Source organism: Varanus komodoensis, unplaced genomic scaffold (genome assembly GCF_004798865.1).
Source record: "Varanus komodoensis strain SLA01 unplaced genomic scaffold, ASM479886v1 scaffold59_1, whole genome shotgun sequence".
In the NCBI taxonomy this organism is placed as follows: domain Eukaryota; kingdom Metazoa; phylum Chordata; class Lepidosauria; order Squamata; family Varanidae; genus Varanus; species Varanus komodoensis.
In genome coordinates, this window is record NW_025336221.1 from 62,107 (window position 1) to 84,659 (window position 22,553).

Consider the following 22,553-nt stretch of genomic DNA (forward strand, 5'->3'; position numbering starts at 1 on the left):
TATTTTTAGTTCTGGGGGGAAACTTTGAAATAATGTTACCCCCTAGGTGACCTCAAAATAGCCCATGCACTAAGTCACCATGTTTTTCATGGCCATTCCAGGGCTGGGAAGGTAAAAGACTGGGAGCGCTTCACCTCTATATTTTCTGTAGGAGACCGCTGTTGAACACATTGGCACCAAGCCAATAAAAAGCTGACTATACCAGTTCAGTATAGGGCATTCCTATATATGGGATAACATGCTGGGAAGCACAGTGCTGACCTGGTTCTTCCCAGCATCTTTGAAATGTAAGCTGACCCAAAGCTCTAATCCTAAATGCACTTACACAGAAGAAACACCCACTGAAATCAGTGCAATTTGCTTCCAAGTTGGGATCAAGCTGCTAAAACCTACTTAAATGGAAGTTGGACAAGAATTTTACAGGAGAGTTGGGCTGGATTCTAAGAACTCTGAATAGATGTTCATTTGCAGAGGTCTTCTCACCTCTCCCTTCCTACTGTAGTCATCTCTGGGTTCATCCTGTGCAAACCAAAGCCACTTCCACCCATACAAGAAAACTTTTTGTTTTAACTCACAAACTTCTTTCATTTGGGGGGCGATTTTGTGGGTAAAACTAGCAGCAGTAAATATTCAGGCTCTAATCCAAAAAACACCAGGTGCTGGAAAAAGATTCATGTACCAGGTGATGGAAAAAGTAGCCGTGTGTACATTTGCAGGGTTTTTGCCTACTTCCTCTGCAGCATTACTCACGATGAACTCCGAAACCAATTTGGAGCTTGGTACAGAGAGCTGGAAAAGATGAAATGAACACCTGCTTCATTTCATCCCACCTGCTTTCATAAACGGCTCTTGCACACAGGCCATGGGTTCCAGGATGCTTGCAAACCACTGCAGCCACTTAACCTTGCCAGAACTGAACATTATAACAACTCAGAGAAGGTAATTATGCGAAGTAGGCAGCTCACAACTGGAATGCACCAGTGGGAAAGCAAGCCACTATGGCTTGATTTTCTTCTGTGATGGTGTGGACCAGTCATTCCGACTCCATCTCTGCACCTATTATCTGGGGCAACTCAATGGCTTCCATATAATTTTAGGATGCATTTGCCAATGTCTTCCTCTTGTCAATGAAAACTAAATTGCTAACTATAGGAGTTGGAGGGGTTGGGGTACTGAGAAAAGAAAGCAGACTTACTCTTCCACATGTAAAGGCACCTGGAGTACAGGATCTGCACAAACACAACAGAACAGAATAGAGTCAAGGTCTGAGCAAATAAATGTCTTGACCACAAGTTTGCAGTCTATGATGTGACTGCCACCACCTGTTTCACATATCAAGAGGATTGTGTGTGTGTGAAGGGGGGGTGTTGCAAGAAACAAGGACATGTAATGGTAAGGTTCAATCAGGGAATGGTTGGGTCAATAGCAATACCCAGTACAGGCCAAGAACTGGCCAAAATGAGACCCCTGGGATACCACTATTAGCTAGAAGCTTCTCAGTTGGGAGAGGTTTTCTTCTTACTTCCTGCTTGTACTCACGGCTTGTGAACTTTGCCCCTCCTATTCCCATTTTTGCTTTCACCTCTCTCTTTGTCCCATCTTCCCGTTTCCCACAGTTCAAAAAATATTGCTTGACAGCCATTTGGACTGTGGCTTTTCCTTATATTTCTCTACAAAATGTCATGTACGTAGAGTAACAGCAGTATACAAACTACAACAGCTACTACCACAATCATAACAACAACAGCAACAATGTTGGTACCATTTGCAGTACTGAATCTTGCTGCAAAAGGTTCTCAGAATTTGCAGCAAGTATTGAACTTCCCAGAAACACAATGGCTGCTTCTTCATCAGATAGCAATGCTTTCTTGCAAATGATGCAATAGTCTGAGCTTGGTCAGCCTAGGAAGCAGAATATGATCTGTACCGCAGATTACTTTAAAGACAGAATGGAAGGGGCCCCAAATCCAGTCCTGAACAAAACACTTCCTCTTTCTGGCCTAAACGGCTTCCACAGTACACGTTTCCTTCAGGAAAGGCAACAGTTTCCTTTCCAGCTAATGTCACTGACAGTCTGATATGCCCCAGTGTTTTCCATGTTCCCTTTTCAAAGGGAAGTGGCAAGAAGGAAAGAACTAATTAAAGGGCCAGAAGCAGGGGAAAATGGGGCTTTAGCTGAAGCAGGATTTATGTCTGAGCAAATATACATTAGGTTGTGCCCCTAGAGGCCAGCTTTGTGAGGCTGGAATTGGGGAACATACTGCTACATTTATTACTGTGTGCAAGCAGTATTTAAATTCTCCTTTTGGCTGCTTTAGGAAGAGCAATGCTGAGGCATTGCTATAGGCACTTTTCTCTTAAATAAAAGAAGTGGGGGATCAAAGAAAGAAGCCGCTGTGGCAACTCAGGGTGTCTAAAATGCGCCTTTCATTCATGCTTGGGTTGGGGTTGGGGAAAACTTAGTTGTGAGAGAAGAGAAATTAATCAAGGCTGCAATCTAATACACACCTAGCTGGAGAAAGTCCCATCAAACTGGATGGGACTTACATCCTAATAAATATCCACAGGATCTTCCCAGTTCTTTTGTCAATTGCTATTACAGTTTGCAGCGTATTATGTGGCCTTTTATTGCTTGCAAGAAGCAAACAAACAGAACGTGTGTATACTTTTAATCTTCCACTCACAAAATAATTGCAAGGGTTTAGAAAATTTAGAAAGAGAGATTTTTAAAAGGGACTTGGTCTCAGCAAATGAAAGTAATAGCACTTACGGTGACCAAAGAAAACAGGTCCATATGCTCCCAATGCCTAGTGCTATGAACAATTTTAGATCAGCTTCCTGCGCGCACAAACAAAATGATGCAAGAGCAAAGAAATAAGGGAACAGGTAATCCTCTTACAGACAGGCTCTGAACTGCTTCACACAAGGCAATTCTTCCACACAAACAGAGTGCCACCTCTTTCTGGCAAGGCTAGGCAGCTGGCGCTTTCCCAAGTTCTGGATCGCCTTGCCAGACCCCGGGCACTTTCTGCCTGTTAAGCAACTGCTTAAAGACACAAAAGCCCCAGCAGGTCCTTCCACCAAAGTCTGTGCAACCGCCCTGCCTCATTCATGGAATTTTATGAGGGAATCCAGACAAGGCTGCCATCCATTTGTGACCCTCCTGTGCTTTCATACCACTTTCCCCATCGTTTTTCAGACCACAGGAAATCCACTGAGGAGTAGAAGGAGGAACAGCTGTACAACTGTGTGATCCATCGCACTGGGGGTCCTCCCGCCAGAAGCAGCCCCTGCACACAGATCTCACCTCTCTGTTGAGCACCCCACGCACACATTAGCTGTGACCAAGCCACCTTTATCTTTCCGTGTCCCAGCATAGCAACAACTCCCCCTTGTGCATTCAAGGAAAAACAGAAAGGTGAATTTCTGCACATTACAGTGCGCAGACCATTTTCGTACATGGACCTGATGGACATGCCGTGAAATAACCTCATGACGGATGGACATTTTCAGACCCAGGATTCACTTTGGTCCCAATCACAAACAGAGGGCCCACTTCATATTTGGCCATATGCCTGCCTGCCTGCTGCTGTAACCCAGTTTTTCAGAGCACGCCCTTGTGCAGAAATGATGATGGCAGCACAATCCACCATCCATCGGATGGATAGCCCAGCCCTGGCTTCATCCGTCCAAGCAGGGTGGTGATGCTGAAATGATGATGAAGGGACAGCACAAGGGCCTCCTTCCATTACTCAGACAGCCTCCAGAGAACTCTGCAGGATCCTTCCAATTTTTCCTTTTGAGAGAGAGAAAATGCGTGGCCCGATGTCCACATAATCGGGTGCTCACACTGCGCATTACCAGCACAGCGGACGGCGTCCGATGCCTCTCCTTTTATCATGCTGCATCAGCACCACCCTTGCCAGGAATGAGAACCTAGATACAAATCGTGACCCAATGACCAAAAGTCCAGAGTGAAGCAGACGTGAGGACTGGAAGCAGCACATATTCCTTCTGCGGATCATTATTTACTGCCTGTGAATACAGCGGAGCTATTTAGCAGAACAGCAAACCTGCTTAACCCCTATTTCAGGCCACGACATATTCAAACTCGTCCTTGTGTTAGCAATTCCTTCCAGAGAAAGTTGTCTAAACAATCACAAGAGCTTTTTCCTTGACAGCAGTGAAAGGTTTCTCCTGAACGGACTGGATTTCTGACTGATCTAGATACTGATCTAAATTTATTTCTAGCTTGCCTTTAAGGGTGGGGTCTTCCTGCTTTGCACTGCTGCCCTTTTGCCCTTCGGAGAACATAAGAAGAACTGCACTTGTAGGTTTTGGCCCCACCCCTTTTGCCTTTGGCCACACCCACCACAACCCCGCCCCCCGTTTCTCCAAAACTGAATTTCACTGAAAGAAGGTCCCCACTCCTGTCCTGAAGGGTGCCTGCGGCAGAACAGAGTGTGTTCACGCAAAGCAACTTGGGCGTTTACCAGATAATGTGGAGCTTGTAATAGGTTGCTGTTCACACATTCCCTGACAGCGGAAGGAGAAATACTGGGGTTTGGCAGAGTTTATGATTTTAACAGGGGCCTTCCAAAGGGTTTCTGTATAAGACCTGGCCAAAGCCAAAAGACTGGACTTTGCTAAGATTGCAAATGCATCATTATTATATAAACCACCGTCTCTTAACATTCTGAAGCATTTTTTTCCTCTTTGAACAATTCTTATTATTTGCTTGTTGAATTCTGAGCCTTTTGTATGGATGGGCCCCATACTTTCATGCTGTGTTTAATAGTGATAAAGGTTAAAGGTCTCTGGAGAAGAGAGCTGCCGCAAAGCACCTGTTCAACATCACCCCACCCCAATAGCCCCTCAGTGTGGCTCACCAAGATGTCTGGGAAGGGAATTTAGTTTGTGATCTTATTTGGGCGGGAAGTTGTACCTTTGCAAACTTTGAAGTATCCCTCAAGTTTGCTTACCTCTCACTTGGGCCTGGCTCGTTCCAGTTTTGCTAGATAAGAATCACTGAAGAACCAAGTCCACAATAATATATAACATTATAATCAGCGCCGTCTTAACGCATGGGCCTGATGGGCAGTTGCCCGTGGGCCCCATACTAATCTGTGTATGCTAACCCTTGGAAAATTGGAAAACTTCCAAAATTAACAGTAGCTGTAGTTGTCACAGGGGCCCCAGTACACTGCTTTGCCCGGGGCCCATAATGCTGTTAAGACGGCCCTGATTATAATATATTATAACACAAAGCTCAGTTGAATGATCAGGGAATGCAGCATGCTTTGTTCATGGGGCTGGGAGACACAATTTGTTTAAGATTAATGGAAATGTAAAGACAAAGGCAATTAAATGGAACAAGCAGGGAGAAGAACCATGGGGAAAGGGTCTGTTTACTGTCAACTGTTTGTCTTTCTTTTACAAGCAATGGGAGTCAGCACAGTGGGCAGATTGAGAAGATACTTTATGCTTCAGGTGGTACAGAGCCACCTGGAGGGGGAAGTTGCTGGGGGGCCCAACCGTGCTGGCTTAATGATCAGGGGCAAGGGGGCCCTCATTCACTGCTGGAGCACACTGGAAACAGATGATGGGCACAAAAGTTGCCCCTTTGGGCACTTTGTCAGTTGTCATTCGCTAAGGGAACCTTCTAATGTTTGGCTTAACCATGCTGTCCGGATTCAGATGAAAACCTAAACTGTACATTTTCCCCTGGCAGACTACAAAATGCTTAAAAAAAGAAGAAAATAGGTAGTGCCTCAGTTAGGTGAGAATGTAATGATCATACTAAAGGCACTGTTCAAGGCAAGTGAAGTAACCAACTGACTTTTCAGGTTGTCTTGGTGAACTGCTTAGGGACTGAAACTGCTCATCTGCAAAGGGAAATGCTGTCCAGATTTGAAAGATAGCTCAAAAACAAAGTTGAGCAACGCCCATTGTAAGCTGCTCTGGGTATTTTAGGAGTGTATTTTCATGAAAGAATCATAATTCACCTTGAGATCTGCTTCAGGGTGAATATTTTAGATGCCAAGGTGAGCTTTTCAGCATGTGCTTGTGAAGCTTCATAGCTACAGCCTGCTGGATTGTGGCTGATGTTAAAAGATGTTTAGAAACAACCTGCTGCATCAGAGTCAAATGCCTTTTGGTGCAGCACCAAATTGGCAGTTGCTTTTTCGGGGGTAGCTCAACAAGCATCCTTTTGTGCAACAAGATGCATTTTTTTTTACAAAAGTAGCCCAAACCTCTTCAGCTGAATTTGTCAAAACCACCAGGACATCTTTAGGTAATAATTCTGATACTTAAGTTACATGCTATGTGGATAAATACTTAATTTGGGGTTTTTTTCTGAATCCATTGATAATAAATTTCAGTGAATATGTTTAGAGTTCTTGTGGTGGGAGGTTTGCTTATCTGCTTTCTCCACATTTGTCATTCATGATTTTATAACCCTCTGAGTATGTTCTCTAGGGAAAGAGCTGACTAGATTATAAAACAGAAGTCCCCGAAACCTTGAGTCGTCTTCTATATTGAAGATATTGGATTAACTTCCCTTGATTATTTCAGTCAATCCTTTCTGTACTTTCCTCAACTCTGTGGCATTACATTTTTAAATGGTGTTACCAAAACTACTGAATGGAATCTATCAATTCCAAGCAGTGAGTTTCCCGATCACTGCCTGGAAGGTGCACTGGCAGTTAACATTTTCATCCATTCGGTTTTGGTATAAACACCAGAACAGATAAAGCAAAACAGGACAAATGTCTCCCTCCCTGTCTGACTACTCTTCACAACGGCAGCAACACGAAGATGACTGAAGCAACATATATTCCCTTCCCAGAAAACAACTGGGTTTGCATGGGAATTCATCACTCCTGCACATGGCTCACAGCCTTACAGACATATGACAAAAGAACTTTACATTTCAATTATTTGATTTTCTTTATCCAACTGAAATTAGAGATGTTGGCAAAGGCCAGAAAGAGGGCAAGGAGGACTGAAACCAAAGCCCAGTCCCAGGCACGTTTATGAAGAAGTAAGTGCAAGGAATTGCAGCCTTCAATATCTTTATGAACTTGGTTTATTCTCAGTCAGACCAGTGGGTAGCAATGACTCTCCAAGGGTTCGGCCACCGTTTCCCTGAAACCCAGCAACCTATGATCGTTTTCAGTCAAATGCCAAGCACTGAACCTGGGTCCTGCCCCATGAAAAGCATGTTCTTTAACACAGAGCAATAGCCATCTCCATCAAAAGTCTACTCCCCATCAGAGAACGGACATATGATAAACGGGCAAGTTACATCGCCTTGTGCTGCAAAGAACGTAACTGATTTCTGCCAAACTGATTTGCAGAGGAACTTTGTAATTTGAGAATGGAGCCTGCACTGCTAAGACATCCTTGGCAAACTAGTTTTATTGTTGTGGTTTTGCAACTTGCCTAAAGCATCCATGAAAGTCTCCCTGAGCAGGTAAAAACCCACATTGTCAGATTCACAAATGCACACCAAAACTTGTTTGACAGTCTTGTTCTTATAGGTCAGTAACAGTCATATTGTACCCAAAAAGCTTGACATGCGTACTCCCTTTTACTAGTTACTTATTCTGAGGTCAGGGAGAACAGAGTACTATTGCTGCATTTGAACTATTGCTGCATTTGAACTATTGCTGCATTTCAGGGTTTACAAGGAATATCGGGAAGAAAGCTTTAACTGCAGATAATTGGCAAATTTGCATGACATGGCAGTCCACCCTGCAACTAAGCTGCTCATGGAACAATAGTTGGTGCACCTAACAGGTGAACGGTTCTCCCTGTGGAAACATATGCAGCTTTTATGGTTCCCTGTCCCACCCCTCAAATATTCAGATTTGCTAGACAGATAGGTTGAAAGAAAAGAACCCTTTCTTTTGACAGCTGTCAAAACTAAATGCTTGTGGAAAGGGGGTGGGGTGAGAGTTCTACTTTCCGGAGTGCCTAAAGGCATAGAGGCATGTGCACAAGGTGGACGGCACTAAATACTGCAGGGGCAATACTTAAAAACTAGAGGATCACATCCAGAAAGGGCAGATGAACTTTCCACCCCTGTTCTGGGCAAAATTTCCTTCCCCACTTTGCTTTTCAATTGGCCACTTGCCACATGACAGCTGTCCAGCGTGCACAAAGCAACCTATGGATAGTCTCCTTCGGTCAATGGCCATGGATGTTATGTACTCCACTTTTACAAAAGACATAGTCCCACAAGACTCCACATTTCAGGCAGCCAAAGGGGTGCACCTCGAGCAAGAGGGGAAAAACATTATGATCAAAACTTGGGGTCAGACTAGATGGCCCGGAGTCGCTCTCTTTCTATGTTTGTGTTGCTAATGTTGTTTGTTTTTAAGGTTAATGCAACAACAACAGGCACTAGGAAGTGGCACTGTGGAGCAGCTGTCCCTGGGGATTTTGCTACTCCTGCTAAGTGGCTTACTTGCCATGTCCCTCAACCCATGATAGAATCAGTTTCTCAAATCCAGATGACCAAGCAACCCACTGTGGATTCAACAGCCCCTGCAAGAAACCATTGCCTGTCATGGCGACTTCCACATAAGTCACCCTGCAGAAAGGTTTAGACAACGCAAGAACCTGCCATGACAGGTTGCACACAAGGGCTTACCGTGTCATGCATATCCACTCTGTCAGAATATTGCATATCTGTATCACATCTGTAAATATCTGACTGTGGCAAATTGTGTAAGCACTGTGAGGTAATGAGTACAACCAAGAGAGAAAGTTTATTTCCCACACCATCCAGGGCTCTGTCAAATCCAGAATATCCATTTCCAGTGAATAAATTCACATTTCTGCACTCATGAATTTGGAGATAAACCTCACCAATCAAACAAAAAGTTCACTTGCTCAAAAACTACAAATACCTTTCCTTTCCCATCTTCCCTGCAATTCACTTCTTTTACAGCCATTTCAAACAGATTAATATTATAATCTAAGAAAAGAGTACACAAAAAAGTATATTTTCAGTAGAATGTCTTGGGAGCTGATTGTGTTCCATGTCCTTGGTAATAAGAGCCAACAAAAATCAAGTCGTCTTCTTCCTGCATCTCACTGTCCCAGGTTCTTGCTCACACAACCGTGTGCCATGAAGTTGGAAAGATGGAATGGAATGTTGGGAGCTGCCTTTTTTGCAGGAAAGGGCCATTGTTAGGAAACGTTTGTTAATGGAAGTATTTATTTCTTCCTTTGATTTATTGGGAGATGGCAGAAACTTTGCAGGTGCTTCAACTTACCTTAGGTTTCGCCTCTCCCATTGCAGTCCCAAAGCCATTTGCATGGCCTGACAGCATTTTCTCTGCTGTTGTAACTTGTACATTTTAGCAGGCAGCAAATCCAAACAGATTTTGAGCCAGAATGGTGCAGGATTATGGGATCTGTACTACCAGAAGTACAGGCAGGATTTCGAAGAGGGAGAGGAACTAGAGATCAAATTGCCAACATACGCTGGATCATGGAGAAAGCTAGGGAGTTCCAAAAAAACATCTACTTCTGCTTCATTGACTATGCTAAAGCCTTTGAGTGTGTGGATCACAACAAATTGTGGCAAGTTCTTAAAGAGATGGGAGTACCTGACCATCTTATTTGTCTCTTGAGAAACCTATATGTGGGTCAAGAAGCAACAGTGAAAACTGGGCACGGAACCACTGATTGGTTCAAAATTGAGAAAGGAGTTCAGCAAGGCTGTATACTGTCGCCCTGCCTATGTAACTTATATGCAAAGCACATCATGAGAAAGGCGGGCTAGATGAATCACCAGTTGGAATTAAGATTGCTGGGAGAAATATCAACAACCTCAGATATGCAGATGATACCATTCTCATGGCAGAAAGTGAAGAGCAACTAAAGAGCCTCTTGATGAGGGTGAAGGAGGAGAGTGCAAAAGTTGGCTTGAAACTCAACATTAAGAAAACTAAGATCATGGCATCTGGTCCTATCACTTCCTGGCAAATAGATGGGGAAGAAATAGCGATAGTGACAGATTTTATTTTCCTGGGCTCCAAGATCACCGCAGATGAGGACTGCAGCCAAGAAATTAAAAGATGCTTGCTCCTTGGAAGGAAAGCTATTGCAAATCTAGACAGCATACTAAAAAGCAGAGACATCACCCTGCCAACAAAAGTGCGTATAGTCAAGGCTATGGTTTTCCCAGTTGCAATGAATGGCTGTGAAAGCTGGACCATAAGGAAGGCTGAGCGCCAAAGAATCGAGGCCTTTGAATTGTGGTGCTGGAGGAGACTCCTGTGAGTCCCTTGGACCACAAGGCGATCAAACCGGTCAGTCCTAGAGGAGATCAACCCTGACTGTGCTTTAGAAGGCCAGATACTGAAGATGAAACTCAAATACTTTGGCCACGTAATGAGAAGGAAGGACTCCTGGAGAAGAGCCTAATGCTGGGAACAATTGATGGTAAAAAAAGAAGGGGACGGCAGAGGATGATGGCTGGATGGAGTCACTGAGGCAGTTGGTGTGAGCTTGGGTGGACTCCGGGAGATGGTGGAGGACAGGAAGGCCTGGAGGAATGTTGTCCGTGCGGTCGCGATGGGTCGGACACGACTAACAACAACAACAAGGGCAAGTCATCTGGGGATCTACAAGATGCCCACCCCTTCCCCAAGCTGCCATCTGAAGACTCTGGTTTGGCAATATTCCAGGGAAGTTTAATGTGTCTGATTCTTAAAACAGAGCTGTGCGTGCAGAAGGCATCTGCAGAATCAGCTGTGACTTACCTAAGATCGATCAATCTATCACAATTTGTGGAATCATGTGGAAAATATTGTTTAAATATAATTCCCAGTTTTGGGAAACAAAGCATCTGGACGTTAGAATACTGAACTGAGGTGCTGGGAGTCCCAGGCTCTAGTCTTTGCTCAGCCACAAAGCTCTCAGGGTGACTTTGGGCTAGTCACAGACTCTCAGCCCAACCTACCTCTCACAGGGTTGCTTTGTGAGGATAAAATGAAGCTATGGAAGCTGCCTTGGGTTCCTCACAGGAGGAAAAATGGCAGAACATAAATGCAAGGTAATTATAACAATACAGTATTAGCATATGGTGTTAATAACAATGCACCGTATCCAGATGATTAAAATAACATGTTTTGATAGCCTTAGCACTAAAACTAACATGAAAGAATTTTGGAACACTAAGATAGAGATGATATGGAAGTGTGGATTCTTTTCCACACTGACTGTATTGTCTAATTATTGTTGGTGATATCCTATTTGCTCCAGCCTAAGAAACATTTTTGGAGATATAAACCATGCCTCTATTTACTGAGATACAGAACTGGATCTGTCATGTTTTTATTTTTCTCCTACTGCCTAAACTAAGGGACTCTTGCAACAGTTCTTAATAATACTGAAAGTAATTAAATTAATGCTTTTCTCGAAAAAAATCTTTTCATCAGCTCTTGGAATTTAAAAAGCTAGGAAATAGAAACTGTTTGTGCACCTCTGACCAAATACATGTATGACACCCTTTGATTAGGCTTAGACCAGAATAGGTACTATTAAAAATTTCTCCAAAATACTATGGCTCCTCATTGAAAAGGGCAACTACCAAGATCACTTCCCACCATGTCCTGATCCAGGAGATTTAATAAGGTTAAGCCAGAACACAAGAACGCTTTTAAAAACAGCCCTGATGGTACTGGCTCTCAATGTTCTCAGCAAAGGGACCAATGGTTATTATTTTTATGGAACCATCCCAATGGTTATTAACTACCTCACAATACATTGATTGAGTGGAGTGCATACAGATAAGGATCCAGATGAACGCCACAAATGCAATAAAGCTTTCTATAGAACTGGTTTGTCCAGTCTGACTGTTCTAAGGGCAGTAATTGGAGTGCTTTTCGTATCAGTGCTAGTTACAAGTTCGACAGCCTTCTTACAGAGTCAAAACTGGTGGCACAAGCTCTAAGGGTTCACAACCATTTGGGTCCTGTAGGCCCATTTGGGAAGTTGAGAAACTGCTGTGGGCACCACCGCAAAATGCTGAATCCATGGATCACCACTTTGGCATCCAGCTGTCATGTCTATGGGTCTTAGGCTGAGTCTGATTTGGCAAAAACAATTGTGTCTACCAGACACTGCAAAATCTCTTTAATAAGGGACGATCTAATTCAGTTAATTTTTGGTAATGCAGTACAATGAATGCTTCTTTTAAACATATGTTTTGTTAACATCCAGTAGTTGCTGCTTTTGCAGGGGAGGTTATTACAGAGATTTCTCTGCACTCTTTTGATAGATGAGAGGGATAAACACTTACCTCAAATAATGCAATGGACTGAGAACCTTACAAAGCTTTCAGTATTTGAATGGGTGGCACAGAGATGCCACCTTCAAATGGATAATTATTCGGATAGTTGAACCACTTTTGTTGAAGTTAATGCATAATTGCTTGAGAGCGGTATGCATTTTATACAAATCCATGGATATATTTTTGCCAGAATGGGGATTTTTAAAAAATTAAAAAATGCAGGCAATTGGAGGAAACTGAAGGTCCCACACTGAGGAAGCTAGTTCTAGATACCTATTTTTATGGTAGTTAAATGAAAAAGTCAAAACAGTAATGTGATATTTTAAATCTAATTAAGCTATTTCCAGGGAAAATCTTTCTGTAAGGCTAGTAGTATATGTCACTATTAATTTGGCCTTCTAAAAAGGAGAGATTCCACAAGGGTTGTATGACTGGTAAAAGTCTGGAATATTCACACCAACACATCGTTGCCTTGAATTATCAATATAAAGGATTGACAGCAACAGGTAATAAATAGGCTTTGCTAGTAGATTAAGACTGCCTAAGCCAAATGGCTCCTAGTGCAACCAATCAAAAGGCACTGTGTGCTTTTCTTCCTTAACAGAATTGTGTAGAAAATAAAAGGATAGACAAAATGGTGGGAAAATATTTAAGGATTAAGGATAGAGTACAATCTTGTCTGGATCCCTTGTAATGTTAAGTGTTTGAGGCAGGGTGATAGCAGGATAAAGACCCTAAGACTTTTTGATGCTTTGGGTTTAGATCCTCTTTCACACATTCATCAAGTCTTTTGGGAGCTGAGTTCTCCTAAGAGAATTCGGTCTATACATGACAATATCATAACCCTGTGAACAAAGACATGACATGCAGCACCTCCAGCCCAGGGGAGTCCCAGTCAGCAGTGAAAGATCCACATAATCAGCACTGGGCATGCAGTTGTGAATTCACACATACAGCACTGCCATATCAGGTATCACCATGAGGATGCCCCTTCCATGCAGCTTGAGGATGAGTCCTGAGGATGAGTCCTTCCGGGCACTTGCTGGGGGTTGACAGAAGCAGACCTCTCCATTTGTAAGGGACTCTCCTAGGTGATACTGAAGCCATGGGGGCAGCTCATATGCACCCAGATCAGGGTGCTTAGAAAGCTGACAACAGCAGAGGAAAAATGTCATCATTATCCCTGTCCAAGGAATGGAGGATAAATTTTATGCAAACTTAGCACATTCATACTACCCAAGTTCCTTGCATGAACCAAAACACTGTTGGATGTCAGTAACTGCTCTTTTCCTGAAGTTTGCAATCAAAATTCACATATTAAAGTTGTACAGAAATGCATCTATTTACAGAAAGGTGCACAAGAGCTTGTTTTAGGGGAAACTGCCTGCAATAAATGCATAACAGTTGAACGATGGGACCAAATGAGGAAATGGGATACAATGGGCTTAACTTTGGAAAAATGAGTGAAATTGGATTTGGTTGGATTCAGCTTGCACAATGATATTGGTGGGAGAGGCCTCCTGAGGGACTGACTTGGCGGGAATGTAACGTAACTGGCAAGGGTGCAGCACCCCGTCAGATATTGCCCATGATTCATTTAAAACATTTTTATCTCATCTATATAAAGAAACATAACAAAGTGGAACAGCATTGCATGTATGCTTTTTGTGTGTCTAGTATCGAGAGCCAAACTCTAACCCTAATGCTTCAGGTGAAATACATTTTGCCATAGAACTGGGGTACTCTCCAGATGTTCCACACTTCAAGTCCTATCAGCCTCAGCCAGCATGGCCAGAGGTCTGCAGTCCTGAGAATGAGCTTGTAGTTCACACCATCTGAAGGACAACAGGTTGGTTCAGGCTGTTTTAAAAGAGCAGCCAGCATGTGTGGAGGGTTTGCAGTTCTTGCATAATCAAGCCACGTTCTTTACAACTGCACAACGGCTTCATCAAAATGGTCACAGAGAAATGCATGTGTCCCATCATAGGTAGAGCCCTATGAAATATCAGAAATAGTTGATGTAAGTGGTTCAGGTTAACTTAAATGAAAACTTTCTTATCCCTTACAGATTCTTTTAAAATAAGTTCTTAGATAAGCAGTGCAGGCAGATGGAAGTTTCCCACAGCACTAGTTGAGAAATAGTAGCAAGAACGCAAACTAGCAAGAAGCTCCCATATTTATGTACCTTTCTCTAGCCAGAGCAAACCATGATGCCAAAGAGTATCACATACCCACAAGAAACTGGCCACATGGATTATGCAAACAGCATAACCCAGAAAGATGACTGTAGATTTGGGGTCCAGACACACTCCAGCTAGCCAGCGAAGGAAAACCTGCATGCCTCTACAGTATTTCCCCCAAATTCAAACACTGCTGTTCATTCAAACCCTTTTTGAAAGCAAGCCCACTTCTATTTCCCCCTACGGCAAGGGGCCTGTGTCAACTTGGAAGGAGCAGCCGATGAGGAAGGCCTCTGGGGCTCCATTCGGTATGTGAGCAGCCAATGAACCTGCCCTTCCTCGTTTCAGGGCCTTGCTGCCTACAGTGCCAGGGCAAAGGGCCACTGCCAGCAGCAACTGACTTGGCACGTATTGGCAGAGTTAGGCATGCTCTGAGAAATCTGCCAGGTGGGGCTGCCAGGCTGTGGACTTAATGAAAAGAATGAGCAGCACATGGACAGAAAGGGGGCAATCCCTGTTCTCATTTAAAAAGGCTGGTGCCTTCATGTTACACTCCCTATTAGTTTCCTAAGCAGGTGAGTCCTGAGGTCTCCTAGTGACAAGCTGGCTACTGAGTGGGGGGGGGGGGGGGCAGAAGATGGCAAGTGGGGCAGCCCTCAAGATCTAGGCTACTGCTCAAAAGATTGAGGGCCCATGCCTGGGTGGCCCAGTTCCTAACACGGCACATGTAGTCAAACTGTTCAGCATGGCCAGAGTTACCAAGGCTGTGTTCCCAAGATTATGTTGACTGTGCAGCTATCAGAATTAATGAAAAGAAAACAAGATAACACCTCTCATACTCACCTTCTTTTAAAGTCCACTTAATTGACCCTGTCCTCTTGCTAACAGCATGCAAACTCCCATCAAGAGTGGAAACAAATAACAATGTTTCTGGCAGAGTCACTGAATTGGCATTTCCACAGCTCTGGAAAACAAAACCAAAGAAACATTTATTTGCTTTATCTGTTGACTAAGGAAAGTTACAAATTGCAGGACAGGCAGAAAGAGTAACTCTCCCTGGTCCCTGGAATGAACCATTTGCCTCTCCTGAAAGAAACACAGTCCAGTGAACACAGAGCAGCATTAACAGCTGACTGGGAGGTTCCATGATCCCCGGACTCCTATGAGGTTCTCAAGCCCTGTTTCTCCCAAAGCCGCTACCCTCTGTCTGGCTTGTGCCAAAAACCAAACCAAACCAAACCGTTTGACCACGTTTGAGACTCAGTTAAAAAGAGAGAGCCACACACTTGCCGTGATGCCTGGCAGTAGAGGCTTTCATTCAACATTCGTCTCATATACATTCCATTCATTTCAGTGGATCCAGGCCTAATACAGAGCACAACCTGTTCAATGTGTGCAGCATGCCATGGGACTCTTGAATGGATACCAAAAAAGAAAGAGGGTGAAAAGGCTCAGCTGGGTACCATGAACATTGGGACACAAGGCCATGCATTGCATAGCATGGAACAGAAGGCCCACGGGGTCCAGTGGCCAGTGTGTCTACACCTGGTTGCCTTCCACTGGGTCTTCCACTAGAAAGAACCCAAATCAAGAAGTGCCATGGGATGCCACCATCTGCATCCCATTTGAAATTCCTGAAATAGTAATGCTAAGTCCTCAAAGAGTTTTCTATTGCAGTGAATAAAAAGTGTTGCTCTTATTTGGCTTTAGAAACATAGGAAAAGGGGAGTCAGAAGGGGTTTCCTGAGCCATCTAGTCTGACCCCCAGGTCCAGGCAGTTCTGTTCTTGTACTGTGGTTGTTCATGCATTTATCCTATGTCTAAATACAAATTTATTGTCACACACCTGTTGCAATGGGGAAATAACATGACCAAGAGGCATCCTGCAAAGCAGAACGATTTGAGCTGGTTTGCATGTCACACTAAGCTACCCTGCAAATAAGCTGTGGTGGGTTGGTCTTTTACAGGACATTCCACAGAGGATTGGGCTCACTGTGGCTTGTTCTTCTTCCCCTTCCACTTTAGTCTTCTTGCCAGAATCCCAGTGACAGAACCCGTCCCATTTCCCCATACGCCACCCTCTCCGGAGCATTTACTGCTGCGGTTACTGCACTTCCCTACCAGTTCTTGAAACGAGAAGAACCACCCCATGAAGGTGGCAGGTTTTTATTTTAACTAGGAAATACATGTACATTTCATGGCTGGGAAGTAAACTCAAGGGAAATATATGCAGATTTTAGGGCTGAGGAGTAAGTGGAGGGGAAATATAATAGGAATTTCCCCTCTGTTCACTGCCCAGCCACTAAATCTGCTTATATTTCCTGACCAAATAAAATAAAATAAAATGAGAGCACATTTTCCACACTGAGAAATATATGTGAATTTCATGGCTGGAAAGTAAATGGAGGGGGAATAGGTGGAATATCTCCCTTTTCACAGTCGCAGGGGAGCAGGCGAAGTATCAAAAATGTGGCGGGAAACACGAACTTTCAGTTTGATGCCTGAACTCATGAGGGTTACACTACTGAGGGGGAAGACTCATTGCCACCCCCTTTCAGTGCATCTACTCCCCCTCTTTACAAATCAACAATTGTGTGCATTATTATTACTGCATTGCATTGCATTGCATTGCATTGCATTGCATTGCATTGCATTGCATTGCATTGCACTGCAAGTCAACCTTGTACAAGGTTGAACATTGCTCAGAGCAGCTTACAAGGTTCTCCTCCTCTCCATTTTATCCACACAAAACCTCAAGGTTGGGCTAGAGGCAGTGTCTGATCCAAAGTCACCTTGTGGGCTTTATGGCCAAGATGGGTCTAAGAGCCCAGATCCCATGCATCTCAGTCCAGCACTCTCCATCACTGCACCTCATTGCATATAGTCCAATTTGAGAGCCAGTCTCACCTTGTCAATTTCCATCTTCCATCCTTGAGTTCAGGCACCAGTTCTATCTATTGGAAATTGACTACACTTTGTTCCTTTTGATAGATGAAACTTACAAGAACATCAACCAGGCATGATGCACTCTCTCTCAGACAACTATAAGCACATGCTAGCAAATCACCAACAGACCAACCAAAAATCTTTGAAAGTTGCAGTCATCTGTGTTATTTCTGAATCTAGAAACACAGGAGCAGTAATACGTTGCAGTGCTCTAAAGTGGCACTTGGACATCAGTGGAAGGGTTGTCATCGAAAGCAACAAGGGCGCTTTGTTACTCTCCACAGCTCATGATGGAACTGGTGCCTTGGGTTCAGGCGGCACAACTGTCCAGGGTGCCATGAACAGCATCTAGAACAAGCTGTGAGTTGTCAGGGTGGATTGGTACTCCAAAATAAGTCCCCCTGTGGGAAGTGGTCTGGATTTGGACAACTTAGTTACCATACTAAGTTACCACAGCAGGTTGCCATGTTATGGGAACCAAGTGACAGAGAAGAGTTCTGCCAGAAAGGAAATGGGGGGATTAGCAAGACCATTAGTTGACCAAATCTAAAACAAAAACTAGAAACCCACTGTGCATGCAAATTCCACCCCACCTGCCAAACTCAAGCCTACTGAGTAATATGGAGACCAATGGTTTCCATATTACAATCGAGTAATTACATAGTACAATCGAGTACCAACCGCAGAAGCAGCTGTACCATGAGAGAAGTGGGAATCTGATTCACCAGGACAATCCAGTGGAAAATCCTCATGCATGAGAACTTCTGGAATGAACAGTAACTATGAAAGCATGGAGTAATGTGCCCATGTGAATTAGTGGGAAGAAGTGGACAAGCAGAGGAATGACATCCACAAAACAAGCCAGTAAAACTAACAAGATTTTAGTGACTGGCCTGACAAGGGAATTCTCTTTTATTGTAAGTCTACCAGAATCCCTTCCTCCCCTCAGTCCACTAGAGAAATAAAAATTGAAAGAAAAGCCTTGCCAACATGTATTTTTCTAGAAGTCTTTTTATCTTTAAAGCAAAACTGTTTAGTAATTGTGCTTTATTGCTTAGCCACCTGTCATATCTGAGAAGTTTCAGAAGTATATTTAACAATCAAGTTACTATTGCTAGCAGTGTGAAACTAGCTGCACTCTTAGAAAGATTAGAGCACTTGTAAAAACTAACACTCTGACTCACTTGATCTTCTATGCCACCACAAAAAATTGCTTTAGGACTAAGTATAAAGTCAACACAACACATTATGAGTCATTGCATTTCTGTTCTTGCCCTCCACTTGCCTTAAAAATATATGTTTTGAAGTTTCAAAGAGTGTATAGTTGTCACAAAATAAGAAGTAACCCAGAAACAATGATAGGCTGGAGATACAGAGTTTAAGTTCTGTATGGAATGTTACAAGGAGAATAAAGGACATCAATAAACTTATTAGCAAAGTTAGCCAAAAGAAAGCATCCAACCAGAATTGTTTATTTATTTATTGGATTTGTATGCCGCCCCATAACCAGAATTTGAAGGTAAAGGTTAAGATTAGAAGATGCTTTATTTACAAACCCAATGAATGTGAACCATATTACTATGAACATGTTTTGAATTATTCCTCCAAATAACTGGCTTTTGCATCTTATCTTTCAGCTGCCACAATTCGCCAAACATGAGTGAATTTTCTTTGAACCATGGACCTTTGGTGATTTTATGGTATTTTGCTACCACCTGTTCCTTTGCTCTGGACTGGACTTTCTCTTGTTAGACAAGAGCAACAGGTTGCCATCCACAGATAGGTTAATATTATGTCAGACCTTATGTATCCCAATGCGTCTGACTTTTGTATTCTTCTGCAGTTGACCTGCCAAGGTCTCAGTGCTAATAGCAAACAGCTGAGGAAGTGATGAAGAGCCCTGTGTTATCCCTCTGTTGGGAGGTACTGGAGCAGATCCAATCTATTTGTGAGGGTCTTTGCTGTTGATATTGAGTACGACTGATGTAACATTGCACGTGAATTTGTCACCCAAGTTCAATTTACACCACAGTGCGAATAGACATTGCCACTTCAATCTTTCCAAAATTTTGAATGCATCTAGTAAAAGCAGAGAGAGACTGCTGCTCTCCTGCTGTTGTTGTGAAACATGAGAAAACACCAATCTGAACTTTCCAGCTGCCTGTTAGGCATAACTTCCCACTCGTTATCTGAAATATATTCTGGGATAAATGGATGCCAGAATTGTAATCAGCACTTTGGCTTTCTAGTTTGGTAAAGCGCTGGGAAGGTTTTCCAGGAAGGATGGGCCTTTACCTGGCTTAAACATAATGCTCAGCCTGCTTTCATGTTTCTGGAACCATCCCACCTTCCTACCAGTCATTGAAAGCCTTGCTCAGGTAAGGGTTTAAGGTAACTCCAAAGGGGCTTGTATTTCCTCATAAAGCTAACCTGCCTGGGGGCATTCCTGTATTTTAATCTACCAACAGTTGATTTAATTTCTGGTTCTGAAATTAGTTCTAGTTTAGCATCTGCCTATATTAATATTTAACCAGCTTAATTGTTAATTTACTTAAGAATTCATTCAATTAGTTGTATTAATGTCTTTTGTTCCTCTGAATTTTGGGATGTCTTTTCCTTTTCTTTCCCTTGCCAATGCTTTGGAATTTTCATTTCCTAACTCTTAAGACTGAAAGAATCCATACAGCCTAAAGCATTTAATTCTGCCTCCCCCACTAATAGTTTCCTATGTGTTTTGCCACTGCCTTTTCTGGGTTTTCCCTAAGTTGTATATTGCTTTCAAGGGCATATTTTGGCTTTGTCTTTCTGCTGCTTAAGAAAACAAACTTTCCTGTGTACTAAGTTCTCCAATCATTACTTTCATTGTGTCCCACAGGAATATTCAGGATATAGTTGGTTGCGTATTTTCTTTGAAAAATACATTTATGCCAAGGCTGAGTTTGTCAACAATCATTTTAATGAGTAAATTGGAGCTGAAATGTCATTCAAACAGGGCTTTTGAATGCTAGCCACTCTGTTAGTTTGCGTATAGTTTACCCTGTTATTGTTCTCATTTGTTTTTAATATATTGGTTTTATTCTTGTTTTAATAAAGTGTTGTTATTATTTTGTGCTTACTTTTTTGCTTACTTCTTATGATTGTTAGCTGCTTGAGCCCCATTTTTTTGTGGAAAGGTGAGATAAAACTAAATACATACATACATACATAGTCTCGTCGCATAGTTGGAATTCCTAACAAATCTGAAACCTGAGCATTACCTAAAATGAAGATGCCACCAATAACAGCTTCTTTTATAGTGCACAGTAGAACCTGAGATATGAGAATATATTCAGTTCTTGAATAAAAGCTGTGGCTGGAGGGACAGAAAATTATTCTTTGGTTTTGAATTGCATTCTCCACAGACATATACTGACTTGTGCTCAGGTTCACCATGAGATGACTATAGCTGGATGAAGCCAACTGGCTGAGAGTTCCTGTCGGGAGCAGGATCCTGCAAAGCTAGCTGTGGCTTGTGTGTGTTACCTCCAGTGGCAGAGGTACTTTGCCTATGGGCAGAAGGTGCACTTACATCTGGCTCGTTAGTTTCCCATGGGCAGCTGGTTGGCCACTGTGTGAATAGAAAGCTGCTTTAGATGAACACTCGATCTGATCCAGCAGGGCTCTTCTTACATTCTCAGGATTCAGAGTTTTATTTACACTTCCTCTTGGAAAACGTCCCACACCTGGTGTCCACCAGATGTGTTGGGGAAGACCAGGCTGAGAATGATCCAAGTTGCAGTCCAACTCCTCTGAAGAAGACCAGGTGGAGAAGGCTGCCCTAGAATAACTGTGCCCCTTTTGAACTTGGCTGGTTTTTCTAGGATCTCATCAAGATAAAACTGCTGTCTTATCCAGGCTGTCAAGAAACCAAGATGAGATGCTGTTCCCATATTTTCATTCTAACTAATATGTACCCCCTGTTGAATGTAGATGCCATTGACCAGGAAGGGCAACAGCAGGGGGATGGACCCAATGGCCTCCATGGTCCCTTCCAACTCTACTATTCTATGGTTCTATTTTCTGCCCATTACAGTGAGCCCTCTGAATCTGGAAGCCTGGGGTGTCTTAAGACAGGACTCTCCAATTTTTCGTACCTCGAGGGGTGCATGAGGACTTCAACATGGACTACAGCCCAAGCAGAATGACCACTCCTCCTTTTCTTCCATTGCTCCCACCCAGATACCCTCCCATGTGACCCCCCGGGCCCACCTTCCCACTTGGAAGTGGCTCACTGAACCTATTGTACCTGAGCTGACAAACTCTCCACAGCATGCCCTGCTGCTTGAAGGGATGGGGGGGGGGGCTCCAAGCAGCACGAAGGCCACAGAACAAGGTCTTGGAGGCCACGTGTGTTGAAGCACACCATCAAAAGACCTCATGGCTTGACCCTTTTTGGTGTGTTGTGGGGACAGGAGAAGGCTGGGGCCATCAGGATGCAAAACACCCCAACAGCATTCTGGCCTCCTTCCCTCCCCCTTCAAAGCACCTCAGCCAGATGGCCAAAAATGCCAGTCCAGTTAAAATGCCAAGCAGGAGAAGCAAGGAAGTGGAGGCTGCCTCTGATGCTCGTCCAACTTTGCAAGGGATGCTCTGGTCATCAGCCTCTGCCTTCGGGGCTTACAAGTGGAGACAGTGCCTCCATGTCAGCTGCTACATTAAGCTGGGTTTAGTGCCTGCCTGGCCCCCACTGTAAGAGACGCAGGGGCTGAGATGGAGTTCGTTCCCAAGATGTGGAGCTGCTGAATGAACTTCCATTCTAACCTCTCAGGCTTTGGGGGGGGGGGGGCGTATCCCACTGTATCGCGCGCTTCGTTTTCTTCCACACTTGGCATTTGCACTGAAAATAGAGTTGTGCCTAGAATGTATGTGACAAATCTCAGGGTGAAATTTAATAGTTCAGTAAATGCTGTTCTTCCCTTCAGACCTGCAGCTTTTAAACACAGGTGTTGATCCACAGGCCCGTGGGGCAGGTGTAGCCCTCCAAAGAAGCAGCTTTTGGATGAGAAATCCCCACAGCTGGGCCCTGACCTGAGAGCAAGAGGTTCAGCACCGGGCCACGCACAGGCAAAGCCAAC

General features: G+C 43.5%; 1 protein-coding gene across 2 annotated transcripts in view; it reads right to left on the bottom strand.

The window, feature by feature from the left end:
- The window catches only part of ERN1 (endoplasmic reticulum to nucleus signaling 1), a 66,994-nt gene that overhangs the window by 28,264 nt on the left and 16,177 nt on the right, over positions 1 to 22,553 (bottom strand). For both annotated transcript variants that reach the window (XM_044449508.1, XM_044449507.1), the window contains exons 2-3: positions 15,337 to 15,457; positions 1,196 to 1,229 (exon numbers count right to left, since the gene is read on the bottom strand). In XM_044449508.1, the coding sequence (XP_044305443.1) occupies positions 1,196 to 1,229; positions 15,337 to 15,457 (155 nt within the window). The remainder of the gene's footprint in view (positions 1 to 1,195; positions 1,230 to 15,336; positions 15,458 to 22,553) is intronic.